Raw genomic sequence first — 13,068 nt, 5'->3', positions numbered from 1 at the left:
ACCCTATCCAGTTAGGACACACCTTTGCTCAGGTATTCACTCACAACCTGAAAAACGTCCAGCACTAGGAGGAGATCCCACCAGCACAAAGGTATCTCATTCAAATGCTACGCTTTTAGCTCTCTCGTGATGGTGACTGACATTCTGGGCCCGGAGCACACGCTTACAAAAAGATTTATCAAAATAAAGAGAATTAGGGGGGCACTTTCAGACCACATGACAAACATTTCTTCAGTGAACTCAGCTCAGAGTCATTTAGCCTTCTCCACAACGCTAGCACATGTCTTTCAGAAATACTAGTATCAACTCTGCATCGACATGCAACTTCCTGAAGCTAATTCCGCAAGGAGGGAAGGGACAAAGCATACCTCAACCCTAGGTGATGTGAGCAAAGTCTTAACCTGACTTCAGAGTCCAAGAGAAGCATAGCCAACTCAAAATTCTAGATAAGTCAATATAGAAACCGTCTCAACTTTCCCAAGCTCTGTGAAAAACAAACAAAAACCCAAAACCCTCATCTGTATTAATTTAGCTGTTTCCCTGCTACAGTATCTATTCCAAGGCGCTGAGGCGAAAAGATTTACAGGTCTTTTCTGATACGACTTAAGTACAGGTACCTCAACGGGATTTTCCTGTAGGCAGTTAAGTTTTGATTAACAACACTTCATTTAGTTAGCTTGCTACAGAAGTAGCTTATCACTTTAATAGAGAACAATACCAAATATTTGAACACATGACCTCATACAGAAAAAAAAGTATACCAGCAACAAGAAAGTTCTATTCAGTTGAAGATCAACTATGTTGGCAACTATGATCTTTTACAAATGCAGCCTGTACGGGTGATGAAGCACGCTTGTAATCTGTGGTGGAAGATGACGACTAGTGGCTCCATTCCTCTGGTTAAGACTTAGAGGCTACATGGCTCCATCAGTACTGCGAGCTTGAAATCCTTCTCTGCGAAGACTGTTGAAATCCAGACGCGTTAGAACTTCACAGCGCACCAGAAGGGTATCATCCTTTATGAAGGTTCTTTGTTTCAAGGTTTGCAGGTGCATGAAAGTCACATAACCAAAACCTTTTGGATTGCGGTGAATTGTTGGTCTCTGGAAGGCTAGTAACTCTGGCTTGGCTTCCATTACTTCTTCGTGATTCTGCCTTTCAGGGCCTTCTGATTGATCCAAAATAGAAAGTCGTATAGTGCCTTGGAAAGGCCAAGGCAGATGGCTGTCATATTCTCCTTGCATAGTGTGGACAAACAGAGATATAAAATTAGCGCAACGCTGAGCATTTGGTAATTGGATATGCAGGCGCAAACACAGCTTGTAGCCAGGCTTGCCAGTATAGAAGCCAGGACTGTGCATCACAACAGGTCGCTCTTCTTCCTGGGCTTTCTGAAGTCCACTGAAGTTCTTAATCTTCCAGATATAAATACCATTACATTGCTGTGCCTCCATTTCAGTAATCTTTCCCTCCAAATTTCGGATAGTACGTTTGAGTTCTGCCATGTGAGTGTTCTGAGTCTCCATTTTGGCAATGAGTTCTCTGATCTGGTGATCTTGTCTTACCAGACGACCTTCCAACTGCTGTATAGTTTCTTTGAAGTTTTCAACTTCTGGATTACAATCATATGCGGCATGTGACACGTGCGAGAAGAGGGCAGGCTCGAAGGGTAGGCCATTGATGAAGGGTACAGGATTTGTAGCAGTAACACTGATATTTTGAAAACTCTGAGCCATCATTCTCATGTGAACCTGAGTGAACTCCTGCATATGTCGTGCCAGTTCATTCCTTTGCATCTAGAATTTAAGAGATGTGGCATTAGGAACACATCAACCATTATCTGCAATCACATCTTAAATGTGGCTCTGAAGAAAATTAAACAACTTGTTGCTTCTGTTATGTGAGAAAAACTGGAACATGAATCAAGGACAGGTGATGGGACAAAGTAGCACTTTAACAACTGAGGGCTCCAAATTTAAGATCACTGTTATGACAAATGAAAAAAGAAGTTCAAATGCTAGTGGGCAAATATTGTTCAACTCAAAATAGTGATGAGGTGAAAAAGTGTTAAGCGTACATTTAGTATTTCTTCTGTGTTCTAAATCAGCATTGTATTCCCTTCATTAATTTGCCAAAAGACTCCATAGTACCAAATACAAAGGTGTATGAAAACTGACGCGGAAACAATGAAGGGAAGAGATCCATTTTTACAGAGAGTTATTAAACAACTAGAGATATGACTATCCAGATTAAATAATTGTAGAATTTAATCAAATTTAAAGCACTGTCAGGTTTTCTTTACTGAACTCTAAGAGCCATAACTGTATTTGGTCACAACTTTGGAAGAAATGCTAGAAGCTACTTTATTGACATGAAAGCTGAGAAAACACTCATGGATTAACAAAAGCAAGTTCATCAAGCAAGTAATTCACAGGGTTTTTTAAATTTGAAAAGGACTTTTGAAAGGCAGCGTATCAACATGTAGTGTTTTAGAATTAAGATACCTCAAAACAAAAAAACCCCACAAATCACCGAGGATTTGGGCTGGCGGATGAGACAAGAATGGGAAAAATAAAATAAAAAAAACCCAAACAACAAAAACATGCAGAAGGTCTGCAATTCATGATTCTGATAAAAGGCTTACCTTTTCAGGACACCCAAAGGCACTGTAAAAACATGGCACTGGGGCAGTAGGACAATCATTGTCATAATGGTTAGGCATCTAAAACAAATGAGATTTGAAATTAATTTTTCCATCAAGAGCATTCTTTTCTAACATCCTAAAAGAATATGGCTGGATGGACTCTGAATAGGTACCTGAAGTCAGATCAGTTTATACCTATGTAATTTCTCAAAGAGAGATGGAAGTTTTGAACAAAAATGTTAGCTGATGATACATCCTCCTTGTGTGTACTTTAACAGTAAGAACTTTGTTCTTATCTTAGGCATCAGAAAGCATTCAGGTTTTCTTGCTAGAACAAATGCCTTTTGTTTCTAGCCTATCCTCAAGCTAGGTCACCGTTCATTTCCTTCCCTTCTGAAGCACTACTTGCATATACTTGTGTCGCTCTTCATTATCCTCTTCCTCAAAAAGCTCAAGTTACTTCAATTTTTCTTATGGTCTGTGTTTTCCAGACCCAATTATCTCACTGCTCTGGATCCTCCCTATCCATCCCCACCTCAAAAGCTGGACAGCTTCAGCTGAGGCCTTACAAGCCCTGAACAGAGCAAAGGATAATTCTGGGTTTCACAGGCAAAATACCTGTTTATATAACCCAATATGTCTGCCTTGTTTAAATATCATGATGAAGTAGAACGCAAGCTTAATATAGGTCAGCCATTAATTCTAAACCATTTCCTAGTTTAGCAGTCTCTGTTCCCTATTTTTGCAGTTCATTAGTCTGCCTAACGACAGATTTTTGCCTTTGTCATTACCGAACTCAATCCTGTTTTTCAGAGTATTTTTCCAATTTGACAAGATCATTCTTTATTTTAACCCAGGTCATTAACATAGTTGCCACCCCATTCAAACAGGGGTAGGCTGCCAATTAAATAACATTTATAATTTTCCTGTCAATGAAGTTATTATTGACTAGAAGAAATAATAATGGCTGTTACAATAGTAATGGACAAGCAGAACTCCAGCCAGCATCTACAGTTTGATAGTGAATTATTTATAGCTACTTTCCAACAGTGGCTTTCCAATGACAAAACCTCTCCCTCTCTGCCCGAATCAAAGCCTTGTCTTCTAATGTCAGCCACAACCACTGGCAGCTGCTTGGTATTCTTTAACCTCCATTCAAGACCAAAAACATGCAGCGTGGCCCCTGTCAAGAAGCAGTATAGTTAAACAATGTGATTTGCAGCCAAAAATCCTACAGAGGTTTACCAGACTGCAACTGCAAGCTGGAGCAGCATTTGAAAGTGTATTACACCTGTACTGGATGCAATGTTTTCAGAGAGAGAGGCAGAGATTTATTAGCTAGTAAACAAACTGTTTCTTCAAGTTTAATTTCAGAAGAAAGAAGAAATGTAAATACAAAACATCTGACCCAGATTAAACACGGAGAAAGGTAGTCTCTTACCTGCTCTCTGATGAGCACTGTGTTGCAATATTCACAAAATACATTGGCGAGTGGGCAGGTTTGGTCATGAAGCTTAGTTACCAAACAGAGAAAAAGAGTGGAAAGAAAGAATCAATAAAGTTATACAATTTAAAAGAGTGCTAATCACCTCTGATGAGACATTAAATTTTCATTTACATGTCAAATTTTGCATTTAGCTGTATGCAACCGTGAAACAAAGACAATCCCCTTACCCTGAACAGTATGTTTTCTATAATTACTGTTTTTTCCTGGACTCATACAAGAGATTCATAAAGTTGCAGATATTTTATTTTCTAAAGCTCTTATGCTCCAAAGGAGTCTGAATTTATCCAGAAGTTTCTGAAATTCATGTTCAATTCTAGTGGAACTATATTAAAGGGTTTTTTTGTATTGTTGGACTATCTGAGGTATTTTGTTTGACAATTCACAATATGACATCATAAAATTAATAGCCCTTGAGATAAAACACATCCATATACAGATAAAGAATTGGAAGCTCAAAAAGGAAAGGACCATTCTCAGTATCAACCAAGTAAAAGATGCAGAGCCAGGAGAAGAATTCAGAAATTATCTTGGTCTTGTGTGTTAGCAGATATCCCCAACAGATGCATCTCCTGACACATCCTTTCTGCCAGGCTTAAAAACTGTAAATGTAAATATTGCTTTGTGTGTTACTTTGGCAGTAGACACCAGCCTCTCTGATGGTAAGACCAAAAATCAATGGTTCTTACACAAGTCTTTTCACACCACAGGGTTTCCAAGAAGTTTGTATTTAAGCACAATCCTCTCCCCAGCTTTCGCCTGTTCTAGACTAATGTCCTGAGTTCATAGCTTCTCACCTGTGCAGCACAAAAAGCTCTTCTAGACTAAAACCTTTTTTTTTTTTTTAAACTGACATTCCATTTACAAGCAAACCCACGTGAATGAAGGTTGAAAAAACTGAGACACCTGCTAAGTACCTCTTTATCTTCATAGGCCATAGATGTGGCACAGTTTGGACAACAGACTTGACGCCTCGGACACTCCTGTGTCATATGCTCTTTCAGATGGTTCTTCTGGAAGGCTCCTTGGCACTGTGGGCATTCCACAGTAGAAAAATCACACTGCATCTGGTGGTCCTGAACAAGGACAAAAGAGGGATTTGATACTACAAACAGGTACTATCGTCTCATCTCTTTTCAAGATAAAGCACAGTACAAGAGGAACAAATTGCAATCTTTCCTTCATGCAAGCAAATCCTTATACTCTTATGCTGACTTTACCAACGGCCTGTTATTGTCCCATTACTCAGATCAGGACTTCATGTATTCGGAGCTTTAAGAATGCTCTCAGGTGAAAATTCAGCTTTATGCTTATCCTTTTAACTTTGTATATTACTTCCCAAAACAATTACTTCAACTAATATATCTAGCTGCTTTGAGGGAATATTAAACTGACTTTAGGGAACTTGTGTGAAGTACAGATACAGCTGATCAAAAGACAAACATGAATGATCCTAAAGAGAAAGCTGCATTAGTACAATTTTCATGCACTATGATGTTCACCTGAGAATCACCTAATTACAACTAAAGACCCATCAAAAAACAAAAACGTGTAGCTATAGTCTTGAATGCATTGAATCAGCATAAACAGGTATCAGGTATGACCATCTATGTTAAGTTATTTTGAATTTTTACTTGGCCATGAAAACAAGGTTCCATATTTTCAAGGTTACATAATTCTCACCTCTAAATGCCTCAGCTCCATCTTCATGCCGCAGCCCTTGTTGGGACACTTCACCGTTAATGACAGGATTTCCCGTTTAGCGAAGTTGTCAGGAAAAAGTTGATTTTCGAGCAGAATTTCGTTGTCTACTGGACATTTGTGACCTGCATCTCTACAATGCAGAAAAGAAAGGAAAAAGAGATTTCAAGTTTCCTTTGCCCTTCATTTAAAATATTTTTACACTAGCAGCAAGGCATTAGTGCCCAAATTATAACACGTTAAGAAAGTCTTTGAAAACAATAGCATTTATGTGGCAATTACCAGAAAGTATGCAACATACATCAGAGACATTGACGATACCCAAGTTTCACCAGAGGTGGCAGGACTGGGATCGCAGCACTTTTCTAACTCAATAGCTTTTATTTGGACAAATACCATGGTAGATACTCTGGAAATAAACTTGAGGAGGATGTAAAGAAACTAAGAACTTACGGTCCTGTTTCTGTAAGTACTTCACATAGCTCAAACATCAAAGAATATTTCACATACTATTTCAAAACAATCCTTTAAAGATTCTTGGACCTTCTCTCCTTTCTTTCTCACTTTATAAACAGCCAAGGTGATCATAGCTGAGAAAAAAAGCAAATCCGTCTTTTTTTTTTTCCAGATTCATGTCATCTATTTGACATTACTTTTCATATAGCCCATTTTGCTGGTTTTGTTGTACAACCATTTGATCAGTTGCTCATCCTTCAATTTGTTTATTTATAAACAGCAGAAAAGGGTGAAAAATCTCCAGACACAAAAATTACTAATAACTATGAAAATTACACTGGATTTGGAACTGGGTGTGTTATCTGAAGCCATTTTAACAGCAGACAGACTGGAAGTCAGTGCCAACCCGAAAAAGTTTGGAGTCTGATGGTGGAAAATGGGTGCATGCAACTTGCACAAGAGAATTAACAGCCTGTTCCCCTTTGTCAGGTTCTGTCTACCTGCATTTAAACACAAGAATCATTAGAAATGGAGTAAAAAAGGGATCACCTCCACCAAATTTTCCTTTTAAAAATATCTAGTATCAGCTCATTTCTGAAAGCAGTAGGTCAAGATATCTATTCACAATTAAGAAATAGAGTTAAAGAGGCATGAGGGATCAAAGCTTCTGAGCTGAAGTGCTAGTGGAAACAGCAATAAAATGGAAAAATACATGGGGTGGAAAAATGTCAGAGAGCACTTGTGGTGCAAAGATCAAAGGCCAGATCATTGTCACTGCTTGCAAGCATAAGGGGAAGTAGAACCTAGTGGGCTGTGGAGACCAGGAGGGAATTTGTGTTCTTTGTTGGAAAAGGAAATAATTGCTCAGCAACTCCTTCATCAGCAACGCTGCTGGAAGAAGCTGGGGTAAAGTTGAGACTTCAGAAAGAGACAATGAACTTCCTTTCCTAGGTTTTGCTTGCAAGAGCTAGCTCACCACAAGTCTGACAGTCATACTCCTAAACAAGTGGAAAAAAGAAAATACCTAGCGTATCATAGCTCCCTGAGCTACGATCAGCGTGCTGATCTTTGTCACAACCCAGAAACGTTCCCTCACTTCGTAGGCAACCTACAGGAAATCAGTTTTCACAGGTATAACTTGGTTACAAATACCCTGTTTAGTGAAGTATAATGATAGTTCAGTAGGCCTGCTGATAAGAGAGCAGCCTTATTTCTACACAGAAAAGCTAATCACGTATAACAACAGCCAACAACAGATTAATTTTAAATAATGATTACCAGATCCCCAATTTAAATAACTAGCGGACAAAGGGTAAAATAAGAATGAATGGCAATTTCCTAATTAATTTAGTAAGGAAAGAGCAATAACTTATTGTAGTATATGAGACAGACTTCAAAGGCCATTTACAAGTATTGAGATTGTGTTTAAAAGGCTGCTTAGACCCATCTACAGACAAAGATGTTGCTCTACATTTCCTATCACAGAACTGAGTTTATGCACCTCAGTTCTAATTTACATTACAGTGGAGGCTTTCCTGTGCTGGAACTATTTATCACATTGTTCTGTGCCACCCACAACAGCACCTGGGAAACAATAATCATCTGCTATGAAATACAATGAATATTCCTATAATTTCCCTTGAAATTAAAATATAGCTATGAAAAGTAAAGCCAGAATAATTTTGTTTGAAGAAAAAGCTTGTTCCATGATTTTAGCAACTGAGTAGTTTAGCTTAGAAGCTGAAACAGCTGGCATACGCTTTAACTGCAGCCATGCCAGCTGTTTGATGAACTGCTCGCACCCAAAGCTTTCTTTTCTGCCCCTTGCCAGCTCATAATTCTGCTTTTCTGATAAACAGAGGTTCTGATATTTGGCGAGCTCCACTACAAGCCCTAAGTCAGCTTTGACCTAAGATACAGGAGAAGAAAGAGTAGAGTGAAATTTAATTAGCTACTGCATCTGAACTTAGTTCTTCTAAAATGTCCAATCTGTAGACAGTATCACTTGTAAACTATTATTTGTAGTTACTTAGGTAGATAAGCTTCTTCACTACCATGACTCATAGCACTTCAAGGCACTTCAGACAGCTTTGTTGAAAAAGATGCCAAGACTTTCTGGGAGGCAAACATTTACTGTGATCAAATCAACCTGGTCTAATCATGTCCCTCACATTGTAAGACCTAAGACTCCAGACTTTAAAAGCTTTTTTAAAAAAAAATCTTTCTAGTTGCAGCCACAACTTCAACATGGACAGCCACAATTGTTTGTGTAAGTCACAAGAAGCAATTACTCAAAAACTGCTTGTCCATCCTTTATCATTTGAAATCCTTAATCTCTGTGTTCACTTGAGCTAGACAGTGGGGAAATGAGGAAGCAATTTTTTCCTGATCAAATAAAGGCTGTGACAGTCACTTAATGAAAAAAAAACAGTACTTAGAGAATGTAAAAATCACTTTCCATTTTAATTTTAGTTCTGTAGAAGCTTCTCAATGACATCAATCAATATGGTACTGTAGACATTACATACTCCAAATCAATATTGTACCGTAGACAGTACATACTCCAAATCAATAGCTTGATCCACGGATCCCAGTTAAGCATGCAATTCAGCCCTTTAGGGATTCAGAGGGGTCTGGCACTAAGTTGTCTGCTCTGCTTTTACAAGCATTCACTTAAATTGCACTCCAAAGATAGATTTCAGTGGGGAATGAGGGAAAACATTTACTATCAATGAAACATCTGAAATATCACAGGGATGATCTACAGTCTCCATGATGAAAAATGCTTTCCACCCGTGTTTAGTGTTGACTGTTTCAGTGAATACCATCTATAGAAATGAAGTTGTATTGGGTCTGGCTGAGATGGAGTTGATTTTCCCCATAGCAACCCTCACAGTGCTGTGCCGTGTACTGGTAGCTAGAACGGTGTTGATAACACTCCGGTGTTTTGGCTACTGCTGAGCAGTGCTCCCACAGCACCAAGGCTGTCTCTCCAACATTCCCTCCTCACCAGTAGGCTGGGGGTGGGCAAGATCTTGGGAAGGGACATAGCCGGGACAGCTGACCCAACTGACCAAAGGGACATTCCATTTCGGAGCACCCACTACGCTTACTGAAGCCCTGCTTCCCGGGAAGTGGCTGGACATCGCCTGCTGATGGGAAGTAGAGACTAAATCTTTTGTTTTCCTTTGCTTCCACGTGCGGCCTTTGCTTTTGCTGTGTTAAACTGCCTTTATCTTGACCCACAAGTTTTTTCATCTTATTTTCTACCCCCGTTTCCTGCCAAGGAGGGGAGCGATAGAGGGGCTTGGCAGCACCTGGTGTCCAGCCACGTCAACCCACCACAGAAGCAAAATAGGCAAAAGGTGTAAAAGAAGCAAGAGCTTCTGGTCATTGAAACTGTTTGCAGACCTAAAACTCTGAGCAGAGCAAATGCTCTGTTAATTTAAAAAGGAAGAGAAACCATTTCCCATGCCTGGGGTTTAAGAAGGAAGTTTCTCTACCTGCTACAAGATGTTGCGTTCTGAGCATGGGTTCACTGCAGTTCCTCACTCAGTCCTGTGGTAAATTCTAACCAACGACCGTAACTGTGCAGTTCATCAGCAGAAGGATCAGAAAACAAGATCACCTTAGCTGTTAAGGATCTGAAAGACTGGAAATGAGGCACCCATTTTTGGTAATTTTAAGTTTAGTCATTTCCCCCTCAGTTTTCAGCCTAGGAATTCTGTTGTCTTTGAAATGATTCGTGAGTAGACATTTCTACAGCTCAGTATACTTAAGTACTAATTTACCTTCAGGATTTATAGACATCATGCTCCCATAAGAAAGTTTAAAGATTTCTTTTCTTTCTTCCAGAAAGACCCAAGTTAAAAAGAACTATAAAAACTGCTACTGCCAACAAATAGATCAAGCTCAGAGGGAGCAAGTAAGGAATTCCAAAATTTAATAGCCTTTATTAGTACAAATGTCTAATTCAATGCTTACAAGCATGCATGAAATTATGTACGTTAACCTCTTGAAAGGATTTAGGTTGGAATGTGCAAAGCAAAGGCCAGAAAGTGAAGCCAACTGCTTGTGCCTAGGGAGCTGGATTACAGTCAAAGCTGACAGGTTCATGTTTGGGGTTTTTTGCCTTCTTCATGCACCCAGCTGACGTGAATACCGTTGAGAGATGCAGCTGGGTAAGGCCTAATGTACTTTTCCTGCAGAAGTAGGAACATAGTGAACTAACTAGGCAAGGGACTAAGGGAGCAGGGTGATTTCACGGGATGGTTCGTGGAGAACTGAGTATCTCTCAGCTTCCATAATCCACAGGCGAGTCACTTTTCATGGGTGAACACTGGTGGTATTCTACATTTTCTGGATAATGAATTTGCATCCTTTTCTCAGAAATATTGATGAAACTAATGTTAACAAGAACTGTGCTGCAAACACACACAATACATTGCCAGAAAGGAAAATAGCCTGCTCTTTTGCTATCATAAATAGGGAATGCAAAATTAAGTTTGTCTTCTCATACTCAGCTCCAATGTTTCCCTCCTTGATCTAAAAGGGTTGCTATGAAGAAATACAGTAGCATCAGATAGAACAGTGACAGAAGCTACAGAGAAGCCCGCAAAAACCACAAATACTGTATTCAGAGAACATCGTTGCTGGCATACTATTCATTTAGTGAGCTACAAATGATGGACCATGGAGAAAAAGAAATGGAATAGAACTATGGATAAATGGTATGGAAAACCAATCAAGGAAGCACTGTCCATTTTGCATGCTAAAAATAAATGCCTGGGCAAAACAACGTTGTACTGAAGACAGTTTGATGATCTTTACACAAAGGTGTGCAAAGTAAGGTTGGAAATTAACCAATTCTATAGGTGGGTCACACAGAATTAAATACTTAGATTCCTACCAAAGTACTGTGACATTTGAGCTAACCGCGCAATTGACAAATGAAAATCTGGCTTATGCTGAGAAGGAAAAACCCTACAGCATAATATCTAGCCTTCTACCAATGTGTTCCAATACTCACTGACACGTGTGGGACACTGATGACCGTATTCCAGGTTTGAGGGAAGTACACTCTACCAGTGTACTTTCTGCCCTTCCTTGCTCTTTCAATCATTCATTTTTATGAGCCCAGCCCCTTCTTGCCTTCATATCTCATTCCCACTCTCCCATGTGCCACCTAGTTTCCTCTCTCAACGCTTTGTTGGAGACTATTCCCTCATTACATTCTCTTTTCCAGCTCTACAAGAAGCAGCTGATTTCAGGTGAAGAACTGAAAGCATGAATTGCCGGATCTACACCAAGAAATCATGTTGTCTGTGGTTGCCTGTAGTTATCAAGAGAAACAATCATAGGGAAAAGACAGGTTTTATAATCCTGGGCTGAAAATGGAATTTATTTGGACAATTTCACTACTTTTTAAAAATTATTATTTGATGTTTACTCAATCAAATTTTTAGATTCATAACGAGGGTAAATTTGTATAAATGGCAAAATAGCCAAAGCTCATGCAACCTCCAAACTCATGACATTTTGGCCATACATGGTGTTTATTAGAAAGCATCTTTAATGAATTATAAACTCCCAGAGTTCTATTAGCACTCACAGGTAATGCACCTTAAGCAGTTCTATTCAGTTTACATGGCTATTTAAACTATTCAGTTTAAACTGCTCTGCTTTGGTGGGTGAATTTCTTCTTAAAAGCAACTTCCATAAATTTTCCTTTACCTTATTGATTTGACAATGCAGCCTTTGCAGAAACGGTGCCCACATGGTGTCTGCACTGCTTCCCGAAGAGCCATCAAACAGATGGGACATTCATATTTACTTTCCAAGGGTGGATCAAACTCCACATCGTATCCTTGCGTTTCCTCTGTGAAAGAACTGGGAGGGTTTCCAGTCCCGCTGCTGACGCTTACGCTGTCTTCTTTCGCTCCAGCGCTGCAGGCACTGGCCATGGCTGCACAGCAGCCGCTTTCCACGTCTCGGGCTCCACAACTGTTATCACTATATAGCAAGCTCATAGTAGCTAATCAAATGCCACACAGAAACGCTCTGCAAGATGACAAAAAGATGTGTTAATTTAAAATATTCCAAGACCTTCCTTTCCAGCCAAGAACAAATTTTACTTCTGACCAAAAACACTGGAACAGTGGTGCAGATTTGGTTCCACCCAAAATCACTAGTTTTGTTTTGTCCCAGTTTCTGTTATCTATCTTTTTGACTTGTCTTGTGATATATAGGAAAGAGCACTGCATCCTGTCAGCCTAGTTCAAACACCACCCCCCCTTTCTGTAATCTTTCACCTGAATACCTAATTTCTGTACAAAGAGGAATACTCTTTCTCCTTGCTACATTTACTGAAAATGCCTCTTTACCCCTTCAGTATTATCTACTTCTAAAGCATTCAGACGTAATTTGCCTGAAAAACGTTGTACAAGGCAAAGTTTTATTGGACGACAATAGCTCAGTTCCGTATTTTCCTTGCAGTGAATAAATGTTATTTAACATTTTCTGTATATAGCGATTCACAGTATAGGTTTCAAATCAGTTTAGGTGCACGTCCACAAATAAAATGCAAGTCCAAGTACCCAAACCAAGCAGATGCTGTGCTGCAAATGAAATTCAAATATACAGCACTGCTGGTAACATTTTAAAACTGCCAATAGGACTTTAAACTGAGTAAGAAGCTACACATAAGATAAGGCTAATACTTCCACAGCTCCAAAGCTATCTACGAACTACTAGTACTCAAGAG

At 39.3% G+C, this 13,068-nt stretch overlaps 1 protein-coding gene across 1 annotated transcript; it reads right to left on the bottom strand.

Moving 5' to 3' along the window:
• Window positions 1-747: 747 nt before the first annotated feature.
• Window positions 748-12,344, bottom strand: TRAF6 (TNF receptor associated factor 6). The gene is made up of 7 exons (XM_009807795.2): window positions 12,039-12,344; window positions 5,832-5,982; window positions 5,066-5,224; window positions 4,086-4,157; window positions 2,645-2,722; window positions 1,676-1,796; window positions 748-1,612 (listed from the first exon to the last, which is right to left on the bottom strand). The coding sequence occupies exons 1-7, from the start codon at window positions 12,332-12,334 to the stop codon at window positions 915-917; spliced, it is 1,575 nt and encodes a 524-aa protein (XP_009806097.1). The 5' UTR covers window positions 12,335-12,344; the 3' UTR covers window positions 748-914.
• Window positions 12,345-13,068: the final 724 nt, after the last annotated feature.

Source organism: Gavia stellata, chromosome 7 (genome assembly GCF_030936135.1).
Source record: "Gavia stellata isolate bGavSte3 chromosome 7, bGavSte3.hap2, whole genome shotgun sequence".
NCBI lineage: Eukaryota > Metazoa > Chordata > Aves > Gaviiformes > Gaviidae > Gavia > Gavia stellata.
This window is presented reverse-complemented; position numbering and strand designations above follow the sequence as displayed.